We start from the raw sequence: 22,384 nt of genomic DNA on the forward strand, positions 1-22,384 counted from the left end.
AAACAAATGTTGGACACCGCTAAAGGAGGGAAGGAGGAAGAGTGAATAAGGGGTGTAAAAGCACCCACTGGATACCATGCCCAACTGTGAGTGGGAGGGTTTGACAGAAGTCCAAGCCTGCCATCACACAATTTACTTATGTAGCAAAGCCTCACATGTACCTCCACAATTCTAAATAAAATAAAAAGACATTTCCTCTAATTCATTATTGTTACATCAATTGCAACTGCTAAACCTATTTTTTGGACTATTTTGTTCTGTTGCAATTGTCTATATTTAACAGAACCACACCATTTTAAAAGTAAACATCAATTAATTATAAGGAATTTAAAAAACTTTGACTAGGATCTGAGAAACTTGTATTTTCTTTCTTTCTTTTTTTTTTAGAGAGGGAGACACAGATGGAGACAGAAGAAGACAGAGACAGAGAGACAGAGACATAGATGGAGGTACAAAGAGACAGAGAGAGACAGACACAAAGAGACAGAGACATAGAGGAGACAGAAAGAGACAGAGACAGTCAGATGTAGTGGCTCAGCCTGCAATCCCAGCACTTTGGGAGGCCGAAGCGAGAGGATTGCCTGAGCCTGGGGGTTCGAGACCAGCCTGGGCAACTTGGTGAGACCTCATCTCTACAATAAATCACAAAAACTAGCCGGCGTGGTGGCGTGCGCCTGTAGTTCCAGCTCCTTGTAAGGCTGAGGCAGAAGTATCACTCAACTCAACAGGTCGAAGCTGCGGTGGCTGTGAGCATGCCCATGGCACTCCAGCCTGGGTGACAGAGCGAGATTCCAACCCCTCCCCCAAAAAAGAAAGAGACAGACACAGAAAGATAGAAACAGAAAGAGAGGTAGAAAGAGACAGAGAGATGGAGACAGAGAGACAGAGACAGAGAGACCGAGAGAGAGACAGAGAGACAGAGACAGAGAGAGAGAGAGAGAGAGAGAGAGAGAGAGACAGACAGACAGACAGGGAGAGAGGAAGATGGAGAAACAGAGACAGAGACAAAGACAGAGAGAGAAACAGAGGCCAGGAGAGTGAGGTGGCCCCAGGCTCGGGTACTCGAAACTTGTATTTTCAACTGCAGTATACTTTTTTGCATACTTGAGAATGTAGAGGGGCAGAAATTGACCTGAAGTAATGGGACAGTGAGGATTTTCAATCTCAGAAACTCAAGGATGTTTTCCAAAGATAATAGCTGGTTAATTTGCCTGTGTACATCCTCATGTAGATCACATTATTTGAAGAATTAAAACTTCTTACTAAGCAATGTAATCTTTTGACTAATCCTGAAAGATGCATTGGTTGATTAACACAAATCCTAAGAGATTTCAATGATGAATATTAATGAAATTTAAAAAACATATGGGGGTTAAAGTCATAGGAAACTGACATTAACAAACAAAAAAAGATCAGGGAAAAGTCAGTCAGAAGAGCAAGAGCATAAGGTGACTTGTATAATTACAAGACACGTAAAATTGCTTATCATTAATGAAAAATGCAAAAGACATGCTGAATTGCCACACGTGGGAAATTTAGAAAGCTTGATATAGTTAAGTGTATTAGACATGATCCAAAAAATGGTTTATGTTAAATATTGAAATTTTTTCTTATTTATTTATTTATTTTTCCAGCTTTTTTTTCTTTTAATTTTATTTTCAAGATGTGGGGTACAATTCAGGGTTAAGTATACAGATGTTCATTTGCAGCTATCCTTGTTGACGAGGTGTGCCTGCCACTTCCCCAGGCAGATTCCCGCTACTGCTACTGCCAATCCTGCTTCCCTGCTCCCTTCCTGGCAGTTTCCCACTATTGCCAATCCTTTTCTTGCAGTATTATGATAACTGACTTTTAATATCATATACATTTGTCTCCAAAGCCACTTACATAAGACTTGCACTGTGACAAGTATTGTTCTGAGGGCTTTTCCAGTTACAACGATACTTATTAGCAATTATTAATGCATATACTCAAGCCAGACTTCTGTTTTGAATCTCAAGCTCTGGCTCTTATTTGGTATGTGACTACGAGCAAATGACTTAATTTTTTTGTGACTGTGTTTTCTCTTCTGCATATAGAGTCAATCAAGGATGTCAATCTCACAAGAGTAGTTATAAGGATTAAATAAATGACTATATACAGTGCCTAGTATATAGTAACTACTAAACAAGTGTTTGCTATTATTTAGTCTTTGATAATTTTTTGACTTCCAATGAACCTCTCTTTCTTACTAGATTTACTAACTTCAATTCAAAAAATACATTGACTGTTACCACACTTTGTTTTCCATTGTTTTACAGGACAATTATGTATTTTTCCTACTATACATAAGACTACTATTTATAATGAGCCATAGAATTGTAAATAGATACAATGTTTGGAGAATAAAGAAACATGTTTCTATGAAATCCTTTCTATCTTAATCCTTGCTAAATTTTTACTTCTCCCCTTCCTTCTCCATTCAAGTGTAGCTTTCCTTACTGAAATTCTGATGTTTATTTGCATAATAACAGGGATAGAAGTGATCATGAATGAAAGAGTAAGAGAAAAACAGCTGTTTAACATCCTCTGAATGGTTGTTAACTCTAATAAACTCTCTGCCTTCTTCTGATGATATGTATTTTGAAGTAGAAAGAAAGAGATTGTCAAGATGATGGCTGCCTAAAAACATACTTGGAAGGAGATGTGGGTAAAGAAAGGACACATTATTACAAATGCCAGTTTTAATGAGAACCATCATGGAAAATAGATGTCTTTTATTTAATCATATAGAAGTCTTGTGTTTTTTTATCATTGAGATTATACTTAAATGTATAGGAAGTTAAGATTAGACTAAGAATTTTTCATCCTTAAAAATAGCTCTAGGGTAAATGTATGCAAATAAATTTTTAAAAATATTTTAGTTTACTGAATGTAATGATATTCCTTTTATATGGTCTCCTCTTAAAACGTTTTCCAATGATAGTTTAAATAGTCATTGACAAATCTTGTTGGTTTCACCATCAGCTAATCCAAGTTAGACATTAAGATGAAAGGAGAGAGCTGGTGAGTAGTACTAGTATACAGTGCAGAACAGTACTTAGTATATACAGAGGGTGCCAAAAAAAGTACACACATTTTAAGAAAGAAAAAAACTGTATTAAAATTGCAATGCTCAATATATACGAATAACAAAGGATGAATACTAGTCATGTTTGACCTCTGCAATTACAAGAGGTGCTCAAAGTGCTTGCCATCAGACATTTCCGATTATGGTAGATTAAAAGTAACACACAGATGACATCTCTTGAAATGAGTAGACTTTTTTTTTTTTTTTTTTTTGTATCCCGGTATAGTACTTGCTCAGGCCTAGTATCCTCTCAGTGGAAAGAGGTCCAAGGTTGGAGCCTGTATCTTTCACTCTAGTCAGACTGTATTTTTTTTTTTTTTGTCTATTTCTTTTCTTCTACTTTGCTTTCCTCTTTTCCAGAAGGCCCTCTATTTTTCTCTCTGCCTTTCAAACTTCTAATTCTCTAAAACACTTATGTCTCATATTCTCTCAAACACTAGCTAGTAACTGGATATATTATGATGTCTAATTTTTCTTATATCATATTGTGCTTATAGTGTTGAACATATCAAAAAATAGACCATGACACTGTATTATCTGCAATTTTTTTAAAAACTGTGCCATGTAGAATATTAAAATCTTAGAGAAAAATTTTTGCTTTATTTAAAAATCTGAATATTTTCTCCTAATGGATTAATGTTTACCTTTATTCTCATCTTGGCTGTCAAAAAATTGGTAACTAAATTTTATCTTGGTAATATTAACTCTAATACTTATGGTCAGTTTATTCTATACTACACTATTTCCCTAGCATCTATATTTTTTATTCTACCATACAGCAGCCAACTTTTTAATTTTATATTTATAGTTTACCATGTATTGCCTATTCTTACTATACACCCCCCTCAATTATTCTCAGTAATGACTAGAAAAAAAATGGATTTGAAATTAGAATTTACTATGCTTATTCTTCCAAACTTTAGAATGTATTCCCATGACATTCGTATCTCCATGGTAGGTAATGTATCATTAGGGAATTCTTTCCATTTTCAGAAATTTATATTTTTATTTTTTAGAGACAGAGTCTCACTCTGTCACCCAGGCTGCAGTGCAGTGGTGCGATCATAGCTCACCGCAGCCTCGAACTCCGAGGCTCAAGCTATCCTCCTTTCTCAGCTTCCCAAGTAACTGGGACTACATGAGTGTACCATCACACACAGCTAACTTTTTAAAATTTTTGTACAGACAGGGTCTCATTATGTTGCCCAAGTCGGTCTAAAACTCCTGACCTCAAGCAATCCTCCTGCCTCGGTCTCCAAAATTATAGGCACGCATCACCATCTGGCCATTTTCTAAAGCTTCTAACTCTTTGAATTTCATTTTTGTGCTGAATAAAAATCTACTTCATGACAGAGTGAGACTCCAACTCAAAAACAAATCCACTTCACTGAAACTTCTTCTCACTAGGACAACTCTGCCATTTTGTACTTGAAAGCAAGCAAATGCAATTCCTCTTCTCCAACATGGCCCTTCAAATATGTCGCTAATGATCCTTTACATAGATTAGATATCCATGGCTCCATCAACTGGGTCAATAAGATATGATTTCCAGGTTCTTATCCCCATAATCATCCTTCTGTGGATGTCTTTATTACCCTTCTTAAAATGACTTGCCGGGGACCAGACTCAATACTTCACATGTGGCCTACCAGAATGGAATATAGATACTGAATTGTTCACAGTGTGTATTTTGGACATTGAAGTATGGCTTATGTATATAAATATGCACTGATATTTTGAGTCCCAGGCCACATCACACTCAACCCACAAGAAAGAGTTCTTTTAGATAATGTATTCTATCATGATTCTGGTGTTCTCACAGAAGGTTGCCTTAGCAAGGCTTAATCCCATCTGATTTGGTTGGTCATTATCCTTGTATAACATGCCCTGTCCCAACTACAGCTATAGCCATTCTTTGCCCTTTCTGGCCCTTCTTTGTGTCCTAGGAGACTGACTTCTGTGGACTGCATCAACCAAATGCCCGCGTGTTCTGGCCTCCAAGTAGATACAGTCATGGGAGACACAGAAAATTAGAGGTGGGACTACAGCTCCCCAGCTCTTCTGTGGCTCTGGGACCCTTCAGACTTTGGGGATCTGGGTGCCCCACAATGCTTTGTTGGGTTCCCACTCATTTTTGCAATAGTTCCTTCAGTAAAGCCTCCTCTACAAAATCCTTTTGAGAGTGCCACCTATCTCTTCTGTGATAGACTCTTGACCAATAGACATTATAATAGAATAGACTAATGGACATTATAATAGAATAGATATAAGTGAAAAACAAAAACACAGATAAAGATGCATGGTAATTCTAGGTATAAAGCAAGAAATATATATATAATTATATTTACTCAAATATAAATGATTATTCCTTTTTCTCTTGATGCCTATCTTTGAGACCTCAGAAGGTCATTCACATTTCAGAAAATGAGGGGAAGAAAAAAATGAAAGAAATAAACAATTTAAACAATACTAAACTCAATCTGTCTTGTGCTCTGCTCCACTCTTTTTTTTTTTAATCAATATTTTTTATTATGATATTGTGGGGTACAGTTAAGGGTTAGGTACACAAATATGCTTCGTTCAGGCACCCTAGTTGATAAGAGGTGTCTCCCCATCCCCAGACAGATATTTACTACCATTAATCACATCTCTCTTCTCCTCCCCCCCATAGTTTCCCACCACTGTCAGTCATTTTCTTATTGTATTACGTTGGATGTTCATGCTCCACTCTTAAAGTATAATCTAATTGGTATGGTAATAATTTTCAGTCATGAAAATATGAGAGGATTAATATATAAAATATTTTTATGAGGCAACTACTTAAGATATATGTGGTACATGTGAGAAAATTGTTTTTAGCAGTTAATGAATACAATGTTTGCTTTCCTACCACCACCAAAAAGAGAACCTAAGAAACACTTTTGTGCTTATTGATTCCCATACAGAATGCTTGGCTTTACCTAGGTTTTGTTTTGAAAAATACTTTGAATCATATCTTGTAACTAAAAATAAAATAAAATGGTTCTTACATGAAGGTTCTTCAGGTTCTTAAAGTCCTCGTCTTTGATTTCAGTTATTTTGTTGTTTTGCAGGTCCAGCAGCGTTGTGTCAGGAGGAAGGTCCTTTGGCACTTTGTCCAGGCCTAACATAGGAGTCAAAGGAATGCATGGTGAGTAAAAAAGACACACGATTACAGAATCCCAAGGGTGTACACGATTACAGAATCCCAAGGGCGTATTCACCAAGAAATCAATGTTGCAATGATAGTTTTATCAGAAACACGTTTCTTCTTCTAAAAATGACATTAATTGTATTCTAAAATGTTTGCTTTATCTCATTGTGGTTTTAATTTGTATTAACCTGATTATGAATGATGTTGGACATTTTTTGAGATGCCACATTACACCAGTCAGAATTATCATTATTAAAAAAATCAAAAGACAACAGATGCTGGGGCAGGTGTGGAGATAAGGAAACTTATACACTGTTGGTGGGAGTGTAAACTAATACAACCTCTCAGAAAAGCAATAAGGAGATTACTCAAAGAACCAAAAGTAGATCTATCATCTGATCCAGCAATCTCACTCCTAGGTATCCACCTGGAGGAACAGAGGTCATTATATAAAAAAGACACCAGTATCCGCATGTTCATGGCAGCTCAGATCACAATTGCAAAGATGTGGACTCCGCCTAAATGCTCATCAACTGATCAGTGGATAATAAAAATGTGGTGTATATATACCATGGAATATTATTCAGCCATAAAGAATAATGAAATCATGTTCTTTACAGCAACATGGATGGAGCTGGAGATCATCATCCTAAGTAAACTGATTCAGAAACAGAAGGTCAAACAGTGCATGTTCTCACTCATATGTGGGAGCTAAACCATCACAAAGAGAGAAAAATAGACACTGGGGATACCAATAAGGGGCAGGGGAAAAGGGGTTAGGGTTCAGAAACTACCTACAGAGCACAATGTCCACTATCAGGGTATGGGTCACCTGATACCCAATCTCCTCCACTATACAATATGTCCACATAATTTAGGTTTGAATACTCCCAAATCTAAATTTAAAAAAAAAAAGGTTTGCTTTATCTCTTCCAGTCAGTTCAAATGAATTTTTTCCTTTAATCATAAACCGAATGATATTTTCCTCATGCAATTACTCTTCTGTATAAGAGGGGAATTTACATTTGTTAGGGCCTGCCTCAAATCTCTCAGGACACATTATGCTTTACTTTGTTCTTGTATTAAAAAGTAATTTCTTTGATAAGTGTTCAATATGAGTGCTTTGTAAATCTGTACATACCTACATAAATACTCTGTCTAGACAAATTATCAAATTTAAAGGTCTTTTTGACAAACCTAACACTGTCACAGATCTCCACTTAAAATTATATAAACGTGTAACCAAGTAGTTGCATCAAGAAACTGAAAATTTGCCCAAGCTTTTGGAAGAACAGTTCTTTACATTTTAATTGGAATGCCAAAACAATATCAACGTTAGTTGATATTTTATGATCAATAGATACATGGCTAATTAAACTCAAATAAAATAATTTGGTAGTGTAACTTCTCTAAAATTGATTTTATAACACATTACTTTTGGACTTTAGATGAAGGTCTAACTAATTGAGTTACTGTTTTTGGTTTATAACTATAAGCACATTGCCCGGCTCAGTGGCTCAGCCTGTAATCCGGGCTTTGGGAGGCTGAGGTGAGTGGATTGCCTAAGCCCGCGGGTTCAAGACCCGCCTTGGCAACTTCGCAAGACCTCATCTCTACAATAAAAAAAAAAAAAAAAAAATTAGCCGGGCGTGGCAGCGCACACCTGTAGTTCCAGCTACGTGGAAGGTTGAGGCAGAAGGATCGCCGAGCCCAGCAGGTTGAGGCTGCAGTGACCGGGAGAGTGCCACTGCACTCCAGTCTGGGCGACAGAGTGAGACTCCAACTCAAAACAAAACAAAACAAAAAACCCAAAACTATAAGCACATTGAATAAAAAAGGATACACGATCTTTTAAAAATGTTTGTTTCCATAGTCATTCAATTAGATGTATAAAGATGAACTAATATTCAAAAGGTATATCATTTTGCATAAATCATTATGAATATGAATGGAGAAATATTAAATGAAGATTTTTACTCTTTTCTCTTCCATGGGCTTTCTTCCATACCGATGTAGGATATAAGTAAAAATTTGATATTCTATAAATTCAAATTAATATGATTATTTCTATATTTTAAGATTGCATAAAATAAATGAAAAATGTTTTTTAACCCTCGGTAGAAGCAACCTTTCCATCATATCTGAGACTTAAAGTACTAAAGAGCATTGTTTCATTAATTCAATTAACATTTGTTGAATTCTGCCCAGGCACTGTCAATTTATGTGATCATGGGGACATAGGAACAAGAGAGATATTGCCCACATTCCCATAGAAAATATAATTTAATCTACAGTTGTCCATTAAAGTTACAATAGGGTGTAGTAACTGCTGTGTTAGAGTGATAACATTACAAATATAAAAGCATATATTTGTAAACCACCATGTTAGTCATAATTCAACTATCTTCATTTTTTAATGAAAATTGCAGAAAGCATATCTGTTATCACCTACTTAGGAGTTATTTCCATATAACTTTTTGTTGACAATAACACTGTTCTGTTGATAGTGGGAAATAAAAGTCTTGTTCTTAATTCAGTGATTACCTATCATTATAAATTTAAATATCAAAATACAGGTGATTCTGAACTTACAGAAATATGTTACATAAATATAGAACTTACTAGAGACACAGTTTCCATAGAAATAACAAAAGTGAAGTGTTTTCAGTGATGAACAGTTAAATACCAGAAAAGTTACCTTGTAGGAGGATATTTAACGACACCATGCAATCAGAATCATTGCCATTTTCAGAAATGTCAATTTGCTAATTTCATGCAATTAGTAGTAGTAGACTTCTGCCAAATCTTTGATGATTAGTGGTCTCCAACAAGAAGAGACACATTTCCTTTCATTTGGAATATAGTTACTACATTTTATAATTACTTCTTGGGCTTTTTTGTCAGTCTTATTTCCGCTTATGCTTACTTTTAGTAACTGGGGAACTTAAATTCTAGCAACGTTCTTAGCATTTGGTCATTGTCAAATTGCAGATAAAATTTCAGATGTGTCTGGATGACTGCCAAGTTTTGATTATATTTCACCCTAAAATTTTATAACAATAGGAATTACTTGAGGTAAATTAGATGCATTTTATTTTTAAAGATTTAGAATAAAAATATGCTATCTTCAGGATTGTAATATTTGCAGTTTAGTTCCTGGAGAGTCATTTTAATGACTGAAATTATGATTCTACAATCTGCTCTAAATTACTAGCAAATTCATACCTCTTTGGGATACTTCATATATTAGTATGTTGGTACTAATATATGGCATAGTTTTAGAGTTTATTTCACAATCAGAAAATATGCTCTTATTTACCTCACAACAACTCAATGAGATAGTGAAGGCAGTATGATCATTTCATTTTTTAGATGAATTTTTAAAAAGACTTAATGACATGAACAAGCTTATCTAACTAGGGATGACAAAATGTGAACTAGAAGACATCTCTCCTCACTTTCAACATGGTATCTTTTTCTGGTATATGTATCCCCAGAAAGAACTGTTTTCACGTCAGACTCAGTAAAATCCTGTATATTTAAGGGATAGACAAGACATTAGAGTATTAACTAGCTTGCTCAAAGAAAATAGGCAAGTATAATGGGGAAATTACCCCAGTTGTGAATTCTCAGAATGTCGCAAAGAAAGGACCCTTAAATATCAGTTAGCCTATGGCTCCCAAATGATGATCAGGTAGATTCCATGATGAGGATTTGTCAGTCTACATCTAAATAAATAAATAAAGCAACTATTAGTTTAGTTTAATGTAAATTCTCTTCACGCACACACACACATACATACACATACACACACGTACATACACACACACACACACACACACACACACACTTTTCTGAGACTAGTTCTTGCCTCAACTTCCATTTCTACTTTTAAATATACATTAGTTTTAAAATGATTATGATAGCATATGGCAGGTTGTTATTTTGCTAGGTTTGGTTTTGACCTTAATAAGAAATTAATTTGTTCAGTGTTCATAGAAGTTTACTTGTCCCAGAAGTGCAGAAACTGTTAAGCTCATCCAATCCTCTCTTTTCATAGGTAAACAGAAACTCAAAGAAGCTTAATAACTTATCCAGAGTGCCTCATGGATAAAGAAGACCAAGAACCAAGATGCCTTGAGTCCTCAGTTCAGAACGATGTGGTATGTGATCTACCCACGTGGTCAATGCACATTTTGAAACATGCTGATCTACAGCTGCTCCTGGTGTTTATTCCTAGCTACTCATTGTTTTTTCAAGCAATGGGTATTTTATGGACAACTCCACCCATTCATTTCCTTCTTCTTCCTTTCTAATAATCCTTTAATACTTCACACCACTCATCCTGACCACCGCAGATCACAGTGAGGGCCCGCCTCCAAACTCCTTATGGGCTACAGGCTTAATTAGCTTATGATACACTGTCTTGTATTTAATTTAGTGTATTTATTTATTTATTTTTTGGGTTTGAGTCTCACTCTGTCACCCAGGTTGGAGTACAGTGGCATGCTCACAGCCACTGCAGCCTCGACCTGCTGTGCTCAGGCAATTCTTCTGCCTCAGCCTTCCAAGTAGCTGGAACTACAGGCGGGCACTACCACACCCAGTTTATTAGTTTTTTATTTATTGCAGAGACAAGGTCTCACAAAGTTGCCCAGGTTGGTCTCAAACCCCTGAACTCAGGCAATCCTCTCGTCTCATCCCAAAGTTCTGAGATTACAGACTTGAGCCACTGGGCCCTGCCTGTCTTGTTTTTTAATTGTTGGATTCCTTTTCTATAAGTTCTGGGTAAGCAGCAAAAAAAGAATGTTTTTCATCATAGCTTTGCTTTGGCTGTTCTGCATACAGGAAGGGCCTTTCAGATTAATTAATTTTAAAGACAGTCCTTGCGGTTCCATGGTGAAAAGTTCTTGAGCATGGCTTTTTGTTATTATCATCTCCTCACACCCCACTTTCATGGGATGCTTATTTTTCCTGAGATGTATTAGGATACAACTGGCTATCATGATCAAGTTTTTCTTTCTGATTCTCGTTTGGCCAAGAACATTTTATAAGTGAATGCTATCATCAAATATGTTATTCTCATTATCTGCACCTGAAAATTTCTCTCACTTTCTTCTGCTTTTTGAAACACTTTTCGTCACACATGTGCCTGAAAGAGACAGCTTTTTCTGTCATACATGGTAACTAATCAAGTGGTAAGAGTTTCTTTGTCTGGCATATATTTGTCTTGGGGAAGAATCAATGATACGTCTTTAGATGAAGAAACAAATTTTCACTCATAAATTTGTATTGTCAGAAACAAAAAATAAGCCATCCTAAATCTGATAAGACCTCTAGCTCTAACTTCCACCTGACAGGAAACAGGTCAAAGGAACATGCTAAAATTCACTAAAGAGATGAATTCATAAAACATTTCAATTTTTTCAACAATTAAGTTGCAAGAGAAAATGAAGACAAATGGTGAAACAATAGTTAAAATCTGTAAAATGAATTGTAAAATAAATATTTAGAATATTTATTATATTGGAAATATATACTTTGAGTGACTAACTGGTGTTTAAAATATTGTTAATTTTAGATGTGATCTAAAATTAACAATTTACTTTATTAAAGATCATATTTTTTCAGAGAAATATATTGGTATATGAATATATATGTGTATATGTGTACCTGTGTATATATGTGGATAAAATAATATGATATCTAGAATCTGTTTTCAATTAATATGGAGGAGGGAAAGTGGATGGGGATACATAAGAAAATAATGGCTGTAGTTGATACTGGTTGAAGTTCTGTAAGGGATACACAAGGGTCTCTTATTTTGTAGAATTTGCATACTAAAATTGTTTCCATAATAAGTTCTTTTTATAAGACTGTTATTGAATTTCAATCCTGTTTCTTCTTCTTGATCCTCAAGATTACTGGAAAATTTGCTTAAGCTCTCTGTGTTTCAGTTTTTCTACATCTTCCACAAAATTGTTTGTGAGAATTCAATAAGCCATACTACAAAATAGAAAGGTCTCAAGTACGCTACTTATAATTATTATCAATAAAAAAAAGAGAGGTTGCAGCTCTAATTACCTTGCTGATTATTCATCTGTAAGCCTTTTATCTATGCAATACAGTTATTGCACATATTGTTCTGAGACTGAAATCTGTCTTGCAGTTATATCAAACAGACTTTTTTCCCCTACATATCTTGGTCCTGAGTTGGGTTTTGTTGTCAGTCACTTCCTGGTCTTGCTGCCTTATCATCACTTCCACAAAGTCCAGGGACTCTGGAAAGCTCTGCCTCTGGCTAGTAAGCCTTCAGTTCAGTAAGTACCTGGTCTCCAACAAATAACTAGACCCTCAAAGACTGTTTCTGGTCAATTATCCCTGTTTAAGTGGTGGTAAATGCTATACTCTTGCAAATCGATAAAATATTAGGTTTTGTGTATACATCTTTAGAGTCGGGATGACTTGGGTTAAAATGAACACAGCCATTAACTAGAAGTGACTGGAATCTGTGAGTTAGTGTTCCTCAGCCTTTATTTCCTTGTGTGAAAAGACCGAGTGTGAAGTAAATCGAGGTGGAAATACAACATTACTAAGGATTATTTTGGATGATGAAAAATTGCTTATTTGAACTAAAACTAATCTTCAAGGAGTATAAAAACAGATTATATACTATGGAAATAGTCATTCAATTTATACTACCTTAAATATTTTAATCTTTCTTTTTTTTTCAGTTGGGATCTTGCTGTCTCCCAGGCTGGAGTGCAGTGGCACGATCATGGCTCACCCCAGCCTTGACCTCCTAGGTTCAGGTGATACTTCTGCCTCAGCCTTCCAAGTAACTGGGACTACAGGCATGCACCATCACTCCCAGCTCATTTGTTTATTTTTTTGCAGAGTCAAAGTCTTACTATGTGGCCCAGACTGGTCTTGAACTTCTGGGCTCAAGCAGTTCTTCCACCTCAGCATCCCAAAGTGCTGAGATTATAGACATGAGCCACCATATCTGGCCATTTTTAACCTTTTAAATAAACAAATTCTATCTTTCACCATATATGATTACATTAACTACATATGAGTGAAACTAAATTATTCCTATTGATCCTAATGAATTTTATGGTTATATATAAGATAATATATGATATAGAAAGTAATATATTAAGCATTTTAAATGTTATATCAGTAAGCCAGGTGAGATTTGCTTCAAAAAAATATGGTGTCTAAAGGAAACAAAGTCATGAAGATATGACTTAAGGCCTTTCTTACAATCTTAAGTTGGAGATTTAAGTAAGTATGAAGTTGATTTTTAAATTAATTTAAATATAATTTACTTAACCTCTAAAGTAGTTTGTGATTGTCAAATAATGATCTTCATATGTGAACATGTAATATCTGTGGATCTTCTCCATATGGTACATACATTATGCTATACTTCTCACTAGAAAGATATATAGCTCTAAGTAAGTATGTAGATAATTATATTTTCCAAAGATGGCATTAAATTTCCTGCCTCACATGCTCTTCTACAACAGGCACTTGTTCCAACCCCATCAAGAAGGAGAATCCAATTTCCTTCCCTTCTGTCTGAATTTGGGAAGACCTCACAATGCCACTAGGAACAATAGGCTATAGCAGAAGTGAGACATTTGACATTCGAAGCTAACTCAAAAAAGGTTTACAGCTGCTACCCAGCTCCTCTGGGATGCTTGCTCTGGTACAGGCAGGGGCCATAGAAAAATATATCTACGCAGAGACCTCCATGTAGGAGAGGCCATCTGAGGTGCTCCAGATGATAGAACAACTGAACTTGTAGGTGACAACAGGACCAAAAGTTTATAAGATTGAACTGCCCTGGGTGTCTGGCCCAGGTTGGCCCTCCTGTGACTGCATTCTTCACTGACATTTGACTCCAAAAGCAACTCCCAAGTGAGAATCACCCTTCGGAGCCCTTCCCAATTTTACATACCTCAAGTCATGAGCAAAATAAAATGATCTCTTAAGCCTCCATGTTTGGGGAAATATTTATTCAGAAATTGTAACAGAAACAATGTGATTTCTTAAATTTAGTTTTCAATGAGCATCCTTTAATATAATTCTAAATTTTCCATTAAAACACAGTGTGACCGAGCAAACTTGAATTATTTATTTATTCTCCCAATTTCTGTAAGAAGAGCTTTATCATTTAAAAAATAAGATTATTTATGAAAGTAAACAAGACTCTATTTAAGACCATACCAGAAAATTATTTCTGAAGAGGGCTAGTAAGAAATGTACTTCTTTTTCTTTGTGTCTTCTTTTGGTTGTTCCCATGGTAAATAGCATTATTCTGCTAGCAAATGTCAGCAATCTGGTAAACATCATGTTGGACAAAGGCCAGGTCATCCTAAGACATCATGCTTTATTTCTGCCATGTGGAAGGAGTCCAAACTCCAAGATTTATTCTTACTGACTTTAAACAATATTTTTTTTAGAATTCTGTCATCAACTTCATAATTAGGACAACAGTGATAGACTTCAGTTTTTGGCAAATGACCAAAATCATATTTAGAAGCCCCAACCCTACCAAAAATCTTTTCTGCTCAAGGCAGTCAGGCAAATTTTCCTCCTTATCTCTTTAAAAAATGACGATTTGACTGTGGTACCAGTTGGACTAGGCTTAAGAAACAAAAGATTCCCCCTTTAATTCCATGCTATCTCTACAAAACCACAAGGGAGAGCTAAGTCTCCTGGTTTATAGTCATCCTCAAAGGGAAAAAGTAAGGGTGTCCCTCAGCTCCATGACTTCTGTTTCTCAGTCAGCCATGTTGTCTCCTCTTCCCAGGTTGGTAGAGTCAAGGATGATATAGAATATTCATTCAAGTGCTAAGTCATGTATATGTGCACTTATTCCTTCATCAAGTATCCATTGATATTGAAAAAGCTTACCAAGTATGTCACTTTGCTTAAGCGGAAGTACAAAGATAAATGATCACATTTCCCTTTGGGTGAACAGATAACATAGATGTATAAAGAGGTGATCAAAAGATACTGAGTAATTATAGATATGTGTATATAATTGATAATTATAAAATAATCAATGTAAATGTAGATTATAGTGAAAGCAGAGTAGACAAGTAGCAGAGGTTGTATCAAAGCAGTCTGTGGTCGAAGTCAAGGGTAACTGTGCTTTGGGTGGCCCAGCATAGTTGCTATAGGGTTTCTTTTATTAAGGCTTGCAAACTAGTTTAATTTCTTTTTCCTTATTTCCAAGGATAAATACATAATCTTCTTGCTACTTTTTTGAAGGAGAAAAGTTAAGATTAGAGGGTCTCACAGTTTTCCTCTCTTACTCAGGGATTGATATTTCAGCTAACCAATTCCTGCCATGTTCCCTGGAGCCAGGGATGTTCTTCCGAAGGACAATGAATCACAGCTGCCATCTAACAAAATGTCTTGATCCCTCACAGCTGCCTCTTTCTCTCTCCTGGGGCTGAGAAGGAAACCAGGGATATGTCAGTTCTCATTCAGGTCGAGGAAACAGATGCTTCCTTTGGCCTTCTCTGACTCCTCTCTTCCTCTTCTCCACTTTTAACTCTTTGAGTCAGGAGCCTTGATCATCTGGGTCAGGTCTGAGCTTTACTCTCGCTTCATCTGGCCAGTCATATTTCACCCATACCCAATGCCAATATAGGCAACCCACAGGGCATGCTCTGTGCACAGTCTCTTTCCTATACTATGTTTTGGAAACACTCTTTTGATGCATCTGAATGAGAAACACCTCTATATCCTTGTTGCTGCAGAGCCAGACATAATCTATAAAGGCAATTGAGGTTCTAGCCTCCTGTCTGCTCCTTATTTTTTCTGGGTTGAATTCATGAAATGAGTCTAATGGTTAATTTACCTAATGTATAAGGTCTGCTTCTGGAAAACAAGTTTCCCCAGCCAAACAATAAACTGTGGTATAATATGTCCCAAGTTCAATAAAAATGATTAACAAGCAGAAGAGACTAACTTTATACAATTTAAAAAGTTGTACTTTTTTTCTAAGATAGTTAAAATTAAAATATTATTTGCCTTATGAGTTACATATTAGGAACCAATAGTTATTAGAAATACTTTTACATGAGGTAAAATTAAATGTATTTCACCTTCTGGTGCCATTTCTAGAAGGCAAGGTATGAGGGTTGTGAGTCATTTATGATTATAAAATAGCCAAATGCCTCATTGCTCTTAATTCAACCAAACTCATTTGTTCAAAGAAATATTGGCTTGGAAAACACCCAATTGCTTGATGATTATACTTAAAAAAAAATTCTCATCTGTTTACTTTTGAAAATGATGTGGCCCTCTCTAGAGGAAAGAGGAGAGAAAGTATTATTTTGTATCCAGTTTGAAAAGTCATATACTTATTAGACATACTCAATTTCAAACTGAAAATAAAAGAGCATGTCAGGAACAGCCTCATGTATATCTATATGTGCTTTGTCTGAGATGGCAAATGAAATACAAAAATTACTACCATAAGTATATATAGATAAATAGACTGTAGTTATAAATATATTCTACTCTTACCCAGTGAAATAATCCTGTTCTACCACTTACCAAATGAGGAAACAAAGTTTAATGGCAAAGCAGAATTTGACTTGAGAGGTGTGTAACTGCATAACCCAAGGTCTTTCTACTGTTAAATAATTTTTATTTATAATAATTGTTACTTCAAATATGGAGAAAATGCAAAAGACAATAATTATGCTTATCTGACTTGTCAGGGCAGATCTGCTTTTCGGAAATGAGATGAAAGTACCAAACCATACTACCCAGTGACATTTGACTCAAAGGTGAATGGCTGAGCCAAAAAGTATACAAGTAAAGGAAACTCCTCCTTCAAGATACCAAGCACAAACAACAGAATATCCAATCAAGAGCAAGATCAAGATCAGGGCATGTTTAAAGGATTTGACAAGAATGAGTTACACTGTAAGTTTATTATTTTAAAGTAACCAAGCCGGCTGGGTGGCTCAGCCTGTAATCCCGCGCCTTTGGGAGGCCAAGGTGAGTGGATTGCCTGAGCCCGCGGGTTCGAGACCCGCCTGGGCAGCGAGACTTCATCTCTAGAACAAATCAAAAAATCAGCCGGGCGTGGTAGCGCATGCCTGTAATTCCGGCTACTTGCAAGGCTGAGGTGGAAGGATTGCCGGAGCCCAGCAGGTCGAGGCTGCAGTGGCTGGGAGCAGCCACTGCACTCCAGTCTGGGCGACAGAGTGAGACTCCAACTCAAAAAAAAAAAAATGTTCATCAAGTAAGCAAGAGTTAGGTGGTAGTTGAAAATATGAATAGAGTTGGTTTTCTTTAAAGACAAATGGATTTTTCTTCCTTTTAAGAAATGTATCTTCTGTCTTAGAAGTATCTGATTAAAATTTTTACTATATCTTTAAATATGCACCTGTAAATAAATAAAAACTAAAGGTATCTTGGATGAGACCACTGTTCGTGGTATCTTAGATCTCTCTGTTAAATATGGTTTCTAAGAACAAATCATTATCACATTCTCAACTACTCCCTCAGTCTGTAAGTCAGTAAACCTAAGTGTAATTAAGGAATGAGACACACTTTGGGCTCTTAGAAAAAAGAAAACATGTAGAAAACTTTCTCACATACAAACAAAACAAAATAAAACAACAACAATAAAACTGTATCACAAGACTCTCACGCTAGTGAACTTGATGTTTCCTAAGAATTCATTCTGCTGTTGTTTAGTTTTGAGCAATAGGCTTAGGCCTTTTCCATGATAGAGAATTGGAAAACTGACCTAATGTTTCATCAAAGATAAACTTTATTAACAATGTTTCATGGAAGCAAATACAAATTCTATTTATGAAAAAAGTAAAACTTCAGTCAAGTAACTGGCCAACTCTTCCATCCTTAAAAACATCAACCCTTCATTTCTGATAATATGTGAAGTGGGAATAAGAATAAATCCTTTTTTGTTTTTTCTCAGAGCAAAGAAAAATTTAACTTGAAATATTTCCTGGGAGCTTGGCCATTTTCGTAATTTCAGAAAAATTTACTCCTGGTATATCCATCAAATGGTGATTTATTTGTTCAGATGTTTCCCACTCCATTATTTTCCCAAACAAGACAAGGATGGAGGTCATTTCTAGATGCTTATAAAAGATTCTAAATAATTTGATAGTGATTTAATCTCCTCTGTAGCAAAAACACAATTCAAATGGGAGAGGTCACCACCACTAGAATACAAGACCTGCAAGAACAGGGACAAAATTTGTCTTCCTTATCCCTTCCTCCTCAGGCCTAGAACAGAGCTAATCCATGGTGGGCTGTTGTTATAATTGCTGAACGAATGAATGAATCACTGGAATTATCCTTTTAGCCTTTGAAAGCCTTTATATACACTTTTTATTTGGGTTTTAAATGTTATAAAATATATATCAGTATTGAACACACTATCTCAAGTGTTTTTTTAAGTTGTTAGTATTGAGTTTGTTTTATGTTTTTCTGGGTTCCTGCTTGTAGTTTACTCCAATAGTGGAAGCTAGTGACTCTTTCTTCTATGAACTCCTGCTAGGAACCATGTCCTGAATAAATATAGGACTCCTAAAAGAATTGCCTTAAAATGCTACGTGATGCCTTCCAGAAGGAAATATACCTTGGCAGAATAATCATGTAAAGATGTTTCTTTTTTTTCCAATTACAAAATACTTTAAAAAAAAGAAGAATGTGAGTCAGCTGTGATGTAAACTAAGTTCATTTTCATTCAGTCCATCCTGTGGTGCTTTAAACTTTCTGGAGATTTGTCTTCTAAGTATATTACTCTTGGAATTTCCAGACTACATCTTTATTTTAAAATGATAAATTAAACTGTCTTTTTGATGTTAAGCTAAAGACATATATTCCAAGATTATATTGAATGTTTAAGCCATACCTTAGTTACAAATATTTCCTTTGAAACTTTCTGAAAAATATAAATAGCTAGATTGCAAAATGCCAAAGGTAAAGACAAAACCAAGAATCAGAAATTAAGGGAGTAACTTGGTACTTGAAAGATAAGTTTCTGTTGTAAAATTTTGCTTGTTTGGTTTTTAATAACCCTGCATACTTTACAATTTAGTAATGTTGAAATTCTGTTATCTGGGCTAAGTCATGAGTAGAGAGTCTGTTCTGTGAGGTTTACTCAACATCTAAGATTTCATAAAAGCAAATCACAGTTAAATAAACCATCACTCTGAAATCATGGAACCAAAATCCTCGTTTTATTCAAAATTGCATTTTGTAGAAGGAGGATCATGAAACTCAGAAAGCTTTCTAGAAGTGATTTATCCAAGATGCAAAGGGGCAGACCTCTGACTTAGAAGGGAAAGAAGGGAAAAGTCTCTTAACCTCGAAGCTACTCCTCTGCCTCCCCTCTTCTGCTTCCCTCACTCCTCATTAGATGGCACTGTCTCTCGCATTTGGAATTGCAGAGATTACAACTGAAAACTACTAAACTCCCAGAGATGCCAACCCCATGAGTAAAACAAACAAGGCAGAAAAGGAGACCCTGCATCTCACTCACCCAGATCAGAGCACTGGACAACTCGGAGGTGGCATTGACAGCGGAAGGGACACACTGGTCCCAGGGGCTCTAGGATCTCAGGAATATCAGGAACACGCTCCTCTGGGCCAATCCCAGAAGCTTCATCTTCTAGCATAAAGTCAAATAAGCCTCTCTGTTGAAATGGTCCGGCCCAGGAAACTTGTGCAAGCAGGAGGAAGATGATGATAGTCTTCATGATTTATCTCATGTATTTTCACAACCAGAGAGCCTAAGGAACAAATAAGAGGGTTAAGGAAGAGCAGTGTTGCCTTGTCTGTATGCTGTTTCTTATATAATGCCCCACAGTTAAGTGAGCATAGAGAAAGAAGCAAAAATATGTATATTTCATCTATTATTAGAAAGTAGAGCATTGAAAAGATATTTGAAAGGTGATAGGTTATAAAGTATCATATGCACAGCTATTTACTTATGAAGAGAAATCTGAATATTATTTTCATCAGCTTTTTTGAATATTGGGTCTGAATTAAGATGAGATACCATATATTAAAATCATTTGCAGAAAATGCTAATAAGTCATGTTGGTGTTTTCAACGCTCACTTAACACAAGCCATGCCACAGTCAAATGCAATTCTGTCTATACCCATGAGAGATCTCCAGTTCCTGCTTCAGACACATCTCTGGAAGCTCATCTCTCATCTCTCCATCCTACTGCATTTATCTTGGTCCAGACCCTTCTCATCACTCCCTGAACTATTGCAAGAGCTTCCAGCTCATCTCTGCCTTAAATATTTTCTCTTTTTCGGGTCATCTTCCACTTTGCTACCCGAATCATCTTCTAAAAATTAGTTTCGTTTCAGTTTCTACCATAAACCGTTTGTTGACTTCCCGGAACTTGTCAATCATGTCCACATTCTCCGGGCTGTATGTGAGACTACTCCTAATCTGATGCCAACTGATATTCTAGCCACATTTCTCCCCATTTTCTCTCCACTCCCAGCCCTCACCTCAACCCTGACAGTGTAAGCCTCTAAGCCACTTGCCATTTAGAGCACCTACCTTGCAGGAGTGCTGTGGAGGTTAAATGAGATAGTGAGCTTCCCTTCTGTGATCCCTGGCTCATGCAGGCAGGATGCTGCTTCCTCCCTCTTCTCTGCTCCCAAAGCACGGTTGCTCTTACCTCTTTTAAAGAACTTATCACATTATATTGCAATTTGTTGTGCGTGCTTGGACTGCCCCCCCCCACAAGACGATGTACTGCTTCAGGGCGTGTCTTATTATCCCTTGTTCTGTACCGGGCCTTGCACAATATTTTGCACACACATGACTCAATTGACTGTCATTTTATTAAGAATACAATTTACTCTATCAGTCTGATTTTTTTAAACACAAAATTTTCTCTTTTAAACATCAAATTTCTGATATAAGAGAGTTAGCAAATTGAAAACTTCAACTTGGTAATAAGCAAGATTCATTTAAAAATAAATCCATTGTCTAGTTCTTAAACTGATTTTTTAAATCTTTAATTTATTTATTTTTATTATGGAGATGTGGAGTACAAGTGAGGATTAACTACATGAAAAGGCTGTATGAAGTGAAGTTTGGGCTCCTAGGTGGCTTAAATTGAATATTTTTTATAAGCTAATAAACACAGGGAAAACCTTAATTGATTTTTATTTGACTTATATTTTATCTGATTTTACCAACAGGGAATTTGTCAAACACAAACAAACAAAAAAGTACAGTTTTGACAAATCTGCACACTATGCATGCATTTAATAAGAACTTAGAGATGTATACATCTGTGATTAAACTGAAGTTAACTAAGTTAATCTGAATAACAAAAATTTAATAAATCTGAATACTAAAAAGTACTAGATTTTATAGAAAATGAGTAGTCTGTTTTTGAGATGACATTTTAAAATCTCACTGAAACCGTTCTAAGTATTCTTAAAACATATGGCAGATATTACCTTCTGTCTTATTGTTTTTACTTTGAAGGGGTTTTACCTATAAGAACCTACATTAGAGCTGTAAGTAGAATTCAAGTGTTGTTTGAATCATTATCTAATTGTAGCATATGTGAAAGAGAGAGAGGAAGGAAGGAAGGAAGGAAGGAAGGAAGGAAGGAAGGAAGGAAGGAAGGAAGGAAAGAAAGAAAGGAAGGGAGAAAAAGAAAGAGAGAGAAAGACATTTGTGCCCTAACCCTAAGGTATCTTCTGGTAACTTTTACCTAGATTCACTAAAGAGGAAACAGATGTTTTTCAATTTCTTATCCTTTGTTGTTCTTAGTTTATATTTACTACTGAGGTATGTCTGAGGTAGCACACTAATAATACGGCTTCTATTGTACAATATTGTACAATTGTACAATAATACAATTGTATTGTATTATTTTTAAAACATCGTACATTTATTGTTGACGCTGCCACTTTAAGTTCAGTGTCAAGTGTGGTATAGGAGCCCACTCCCACTGAGAGACTGTCTTTCCCTTTAAGAGGAGAGACTCTATTGTTTTGGCAGAGTGCTCATTTGGATTGTAATCTCAGGGAGTGGTTTTCTATCTGTTTC

At 35.9% G+C, this 22,384-nt stretch overlaps 1 protein-coding gene across 5 annotated transcripts in view; it reads right to left on the bottom strand.

Moving 5' to 3' along the window:
* Window positions 1-22,384, bottom strand: part of DCN (decorin) — a 49,428-nt gene that overhangs the window by 16,413 nt on the left and 10,631 nt on the right. For 2 of the 5 annotated variants that reach the window (XM_008068710.1, XM_008068709.2), the window contains exons 2-3: window positions 19,834-20,083; window positions 6,139-6,251 (exon numbers count right to left, since the gene is read on the bottom strand). In XM_008068710.1, the coding sequence (XP_008066901.1) occupies window positions 6,139-6,251; window positions 19,834-20,050 (330 nt within the window). In that variant the 5' untranslated portion in view covers window positions 20,051-20,083. Of the gene's footprint in view, window positions 1-6,138; window positions 6,252-19,833; window positions 20,146-20,872; window positions 21,187-22,384 lie in introns of those variants that run through there. The other 3 variants (XM_021717894.1, XM_021717895.1, XM_021717896.1) reach the window with 3 other exon arrangements.

The sequence above is a fragment of the Carlito syrichta genome, unplaced genomic scaffold (genome assembly GCF_000164805.1).
Source record: "Carlito syrichta isolate Samal-C Ts95f unplaced genomic scaffold, Tarsius_syrichta-2.0.1 Scaffold311480, whole genome shotgun sequence".
NCBI classification, from domain to species: domain Eukaryota; kingdom Metazoa; phylum Chordata; class Mammalia; order Primates; family Tarsiidae; genus Carlito; species Carlito syrichta.